The 6,564-nt window shown below is 35.6% G+C and overlaps 1 protein-coding gene across 1 annotated transcript in view; it reads right to left on the reverse strand.

Annotated features, from left to right (window-relative positions):
• Nucleotides 1-3,077, reverse strand: part of LOC149568204 (protein MET1, chloroplastic-like) — a 118,003-nt gene extending 114,926 nt beyond the window's left edge. The window contains exon 1 of the mRNA XM_089821210.1: nucleotides 2,520-3,077. Within this exon, the coding sequence (XP_089677336.1) occupies nucleotides 2,520-2,965 (446 nt within the window). The 5' untranslated portion in view covers nucleotides 2,966-3,077. The remainder of the gene's footprint in view (nucleotides 1-2,519) is intronic.
• Nucleotides 3,078-6,564: the final 3,487 nt, after the last annotated feature.

The raw sequence follows: 6,564 nt of genomic DNA on the forward strand, positions 1-6,564 counted from the left end.
GTTCCTCTTAAGAAACAACTTTTACTCACCTGGGGTGTCTAATGCAGGAGCATTCTTAAGTCATTGACAATTTCGCATCAAACAAAAAAATATTTGTTTGTTTTTAGTTCCTATTTGTTCCAATTTTAGGGTTTTTGGAGTCCATCCCTGAGTTCTTTTTGCTTTGAATTGTGTAGCAGGGGATTTGTTCTACGAGTCCAGCATATTATGTGTCTAAGTTCGCATCCCGATCCATTCTTTCCTAATGGAGATTTCTTTGTTTTGGGTCCGGTCCTATTTCTTGTTTTTAATCTTACGATCAAAGTGGGTTTTCTGATCTTGCAAAGCTATTTCTCGAGCGGCGAAGCCTATGGTGCATTGTTCGATATTCCTTCGTTCATAGTTGACCTCCTCGTATGTCTCATGACATTTCATCCTTATCTGGAGGAGTTCTTATGGAATTAGGTCCTGCCCTTTGTAATACATTTTCTTCTTTCTTAGAAAATGTGATCAGTCTGGTCGACTTGTGGCTTGTGATCATGTACATATTTGTGGTAGTTGCTCCTTTGTAGGTAGTGGTGATGAAGGGGTAGTTAATAGAAGAATAGTGTCCAATTGGGATCTGGATTTCTGTTGTAATCAGGAATGTGTGCCAGGATAATGTAAACTACATGTTGCGGATCAATTTGATGTAGATCCTTGATTCTGAGATAATGAGAAGATCAGTTAGCATACCCATTGTGTTGTTCTGTGTCTGAGATTAGTATTTCCACTATGTTGACTCATGTTTCATGGTTTGGACCATCTTCTCTGGGGGAACTCCTGCCATGATTGCATCAGATATTTTTCATCTCAAATATGTCACATTGGTTGTGAAACACTCCAAATAAACTGAAAAATAATGTAATGACAGCCAAAGAGGCCAAGACAAACAGAAAAAGATAGCCTGGTGAAAAGAATGAAATTTTGGGCATTTTTTGCAGCTGAGTACTGTTTTGTGAGGGTGAACAAATTTATGACACAAACTCACTAATTACAAAAACTTTCACTCAAGAAACATGTAACTTACCAAGTCCTTCCAGCTCCAGAGTACACATGAGTCACCATGTTACTCACAAGATTTTGATACTATTATATAGTCAATTTAGAGATTTGACTGCTCACACAAAGAACTGAGTTTGCATATAGCTTGATGCACGGCTATATATTATTGAACAGAACGAGTACTACATATTTGGGTTTGCAAGATGTTTAAACAGAGTAACTGATAACAATTTCTAAGCATGCTTATTGTTCTTTCAGATGACTTATGTTCATTCCAGAAGTAGGCCACCTAAGCATGGCATGTAGTGTGACTTTTTTTCTAGGACTTAGGCTAGAGTCAACATATATGTAATGTTGTAAACACACAAACAAAGGGAAAAAAAATGCTTTCATCCAGCATCAATGTTCTCTTGCAGGGTATAATCTTCAGAGATAGATATACCTTTAATGCCAGGCTGTTGCCTTCAACCTTCTCAATATATCATGGAATGTTTCTTCTCTATAACTGAAGACAATATTTTTGCTTGGCAAATCGCAATAATTTTGGGTTGGAAATTTGAAGCAAACCCCCACTCAATTATCTGCTTTGAACAACCAGTCTGGTTTGGCTAATCTGTGGAGGTCCCACTTGATAAGAATGCAACAATCATAATGAGGCGCTTTGTGAGCCAAGCAACTTCAGTAGTGAATACACAGCCTATCGCCTTTTTGACCTATATTGGTCAATGGTGGTTTTCTTTTTTATTCCCACTTGATAAGAATACAACAATCATGGTGAGCCTCTTTGTGAGCCAAGCAACTTCGGGAATGAATGCATAGCCGACCGCCTTCTTGACCTATATTGGTCAATGGTGGTTACCATGTTTATTGTAGCATTAAATAGAAGTTTTCTGCTAAGCATTATACTTTTTGTTGCAGACATAAATCACATCGTGCTGCTTGTTGTTGGCATACCTTCCGTCATGCTTCTGTTCATATCTGGGCTAAAATATCATTACCAGTTACAAAACATTTTTAAAAAGACGTATTAGCAGTGCCCTGAATACTTGAGAATTTAAAAATAAGAAAAAATTATCAATAAATAGAAAGTAAGAAACTAGAAACAGTGACGGCATACAACAATCAAAAATTCAAGGGATGGACTACAAGAAATGAAACAAATAACTGTTTCCAATACGGAAACAGTATTCTCCTTATACTTTAGCGTCAAATTTTAAAAAAGAAAGGCATTTTTTAAATGGCTCTAGGTCTACTAATGAAGTTGAATGGCCTATTAAAAGTTACCAGATGTATGTTTTGTTCAGTAAGGATAAAGCATATATCATGAAATCGCAGAGTTTCCAATCTTATAAAGCAAAGAAAATTGAAAAGAAAAGGAAAACATCAGAAAGCTCAGACAAATATGAATCAATGATGACGCAAATGGTCAGACAGTACAGAGTATTATTTGAAGGGATGATTTGAATAGAAACAAGGACAGGAAGCATTGAAAATACCTGGTAGATATGACTTTATCTCCAACAGTGAACATGTTAGTTTTGTCAGCACTGCATCCTGGAGCAATAGCGTCAATGTAAGTGCCACCATCAGAACCCTTGAAAAACCTCAATCCATAGGGCTTCTCGATCTCCACCTCATATTCCTCTGGCTCTCTTTCCACGGGTGCCTCTGCTTCCACCGGTGCCTCTGCCTTTGCCTCTGCTTCCACCGCTGCCTCTGACTCTGCCTCCGACCCCAAGGTTCCCGTTTCGCTAGTGGTGGCCTGCAAGACAATGTGTCGAACAGAATGGAGGCGTTCATTCTTTGCCCACGCTATAACTGTGCACGGCATTGAATTGGGCCTGGCGGAACTGAAGAGAATGGGAGGAGATGAATCGAAGCCATGCAATTCTCTGCGCACGCAGATGGGCTGTGAAAAGAAGGAAGATCGAGCCGCCAACATGATTTTGGGCGCTTGCAGCTCAGTAGAAAGTCATAAAATTGTACTACGAGAGCAGGAAGGCACTCTCAGCGGCACAACTCCCAGGCAGTTAAACAGTTGCTGCATTTGAGCCACGCTCTGCATGACGCGTGGTAGGATATATTGGATACCGATGGTTGTGGCGAATGGCGGGTGGCTGTTTGTTTTGCTTTCTTCCGACATAATTAAATTTGTGCCGTGGATGTTTAGTTTAATTAAGATTTTTCTTCGGACATTTAAATTAAATGTATCGAACTAGTAGGATGTTAACTATAAATTCATTAAAAAATATTTCTTATTTTATATAAGTAGAAGATTTTTTTTAAAAATTTAAATGTTCAAAGATGATATAATTAATGATTAATGGAATTTTTTTCTTCTTTAATTGACAGATTCTTATCATTTGGACAATTGTGTAATAGCAAAAGAGTCAACTACTTCAAGGCAAGAGGAATAAAAGTTTTCGACCCTCTACAACTTACATCCCTCACAATTTATGTAAGTTGGAGGCACTCCTTAAGCTCTTTTAAGACTACAAGCATTAAAAGGGCACACATCTTTCTAAATTGCATTTAATGAACTGCTACTAGATAAGAGAGCAATGAGTGAGGGGTATTTTGCACTTTGCATACAGAATTATTCCAACTTCAAAGGAACCTAGTTAATGTGGAAGATTTACTAGAGGGACCTAGTTGTTGGAACAAGTTTCTACGCTATGGTACGGTTTTCCATAGAGGTTTAGTTTATAGAGGGACCTAGTTGCAATGATTGAACCAAAACAAGGCTCAATTCCCAAAGGAATTTGGTTTTTAGCATACAAGGGACAAAACCAACATAGACAAATTTCAAGGTGTTCATCAAGCCAAAGTTGTTCTTTGATGAGAACAAGAGTGTCCAAGTTTTCTTTTTTGCTTCCTTTTCTTTTTGTCTTGTGTAAGTTATGGTGTCTCCTTTTAAACTAACACAAAACACTTGAGAGAGAGAGAATGATGGTTAACCATGAGGATTCAAGGGGAAATTTTGTCATGACATATGAGGAGTCCAACATGGAGGCACAAATAACAAATGGGAATGAATATATAAATCACCCAATTGCAATGGAGGGGGTGGGTACAATAATGAACTTGATTGAATGTCCCATTGGTAAACCTATTATATAAATGGGTTGACTTCCTCTTGGAAGCATGCTCTTCATTTTGCAAATGGAATTGTTACCATAAAAATAGAGGATTAACAAGGTTCTAGGCATCCTTCATGGTAAATTCTTCCAAAAAGAAGCAAGCAACACAAAAGAAAGATTGATTTTGGTAAATACAAAGCAATATAAGGTCCTTGTATGGCATAGACAAATCTAAGAACTAACACAAGTTCATAAGAAATAAATATCCATGTCATGTCAAAAATGAATAACATACGCAGCAAGGTTTCTCAAACCGATGTGGAACACACAATTCAAGAAACAAATAAACGAGTGCAAGAATAGGTTAAAAAATAGTAAGAATCTTGAATTCAATTTGAGCAAAGTAAAACTAGTCATAACAAGCAAAGAGGATAGAAAAGAAGATAAGTTCATGTTAGTAAAAGTCTATATAGCCCAACATCAACACCATCAAAGTGGTCATTTGATTTATATGTCAAGGAACTCATGAGCATGGAAAAGAGGATCAAAATTCTATAAGTGAAGAGATGGTATGAAGGCAACAAAGTAAACAAACTTGTAGAGTTGAAGTGAAAGATGAAAAAGAAAATAAAACTCTTGAAGAACAAATCTCAAGCATTAAAATTAAAATGGAAAGAAGGTAACAAGAATTGTTTGTAGTGAAATAATAAACAAAAAAATTAAGAAGAATTGGATTTGTTAAAGGAAGAGGATACATAACACAAATAAAGTAGAATCAATTAGCTTTTGCATGCATGCATGCAAACACAAGAAAAATAGCCAAGAGATCAAATAAAATAGGCTAGATTATGATCACAAGTTCTAAACAGTTCATAAAGAAACCTTTGAGAAATGAATTAAAATACAATTAATGGAAGAAAGAGATGAGCAAGGCAGGGCATCAAAAATCACTATCAAAGGATTGAGGGACTTCAATATAAAAGAGAGAACCAACATTCTATCAAAGGACTTTCTTAAACATAAATTAAAGCAAATAGAATTTATTTGATAAGAAAATAGTATTGGGAAGAAGATATATTGAGGGAGAGATACACATAAGAGTTATCTTCAAAAAATGTAGAGAGTAAGAATGTGATTCTCATAGAAAGAGAGCAACTTGGAGAACACACATCCATCTAGATGAATCTACCTGTCTTTTAATTAGCAAGAAGAACAAAGGAAAGAGAAAGAAAAGGCGTAAATGGAAATAAATGTTGGAAGTAGCATAGTTGAAGAATAAGAAAGCTCAAATCAATGATTTTTTTTCATATAGGAAATAGGGCCCTTCGAGAACTTCTTACATGTAGTCATTAAAAACTATAAAAGCTATCCATGGAGAAGAGATCTTATGATGGGACCTATACAAGAGAGGGAAGGTGTTATTATTCTTGTATCAAAAAATGAGCATGATGACCACAAAGTCTTAGATTTTAAAGGTTATAAGAAAATGTTGGTTTGGAATAAAGGGTATAAGTTAGGCGAAGGACACAAGGGAATCATAGTGCTAATATATAAAAAGTGGTATGACATCATAAAGGTTAAAAAAGAGGACCCAAATAAATAATATGTTTGGCTACAAATTACAATTCATATGAAACTTTCATATATGTTTCTTTCTTCTTCACTCCAAAAAATACTCAAATATCCATAAGAGAAGAAATTTAGAGATCAAAAACCTATACGCCTCACTAAATGTTTTTTTTTTTTTAAATCTCTTTATTCACTACCTAAGGATAAATATCGTGTATAGGTGATTTTAATGCAAGGACAACTAACAACTAATATCTTGAGTTGAGAAGTGAAGAAAAGGATAAAACAATCCTTTATGGGTGGATGAAGGTGGTGGTCAATCTTGGGAAAAAACTTCTCAAGATGGACATAGGAGTGTGGCATACTTTCGAACAAAATTATTGGGGTTTCGTAGTTTTTTGGGGATGGTTATTTGAAATGGAATGAGAGGTTAGCCAACTTTAGGAGATACCACATCCAAGACTTATAACAATCAAAGTGTGTTGGACTATGTAATTGTCTCTTCAACTTTTATCCCTAGAATGTTGCAAATTGAAATCACAAACTCCCCTATTGAGATTTTAATATGTTCACACACACCTTTACTTGTTATGTTGAATTGGTTCCAATTAGTCGTGCAATAAAAAATCATATTTTATAGAAAATAAAACCCTTACAACAGGCATAATACTCATGAGTTAAGATATTAGAGAAATATTAAGTGGTCCTCTTAAGAAGTCATTTCATGTTATCAAAATAACATAGTAAATGAAATGGCAAATGATGTGGGCAGTACATTTGATAATTCCCATAATTCACAAAGCATTACATGTTTGTAAAAGGTCTCACCCCAAGAAGGGCATTATGAATGATATTCTAGAAAACTTTTGGTATGATGAAGAATGTGAGGCAA

The sequence above is a fragment of the Cupressus sempervirens genome, chromosome 3 (assembly GCF_028749045.1).
Source record: "Cupressus sempervirens isolate cs-2001-9-10 chromosome 3, ASM2874904v1, whole genome shotgun sequence".
NCBI lineage: Eukaryota > Viridiplantae > Streptophyta > Pinopsida > Cupressales > Cupressaceae > Cupressus > Cupressus sempervirens.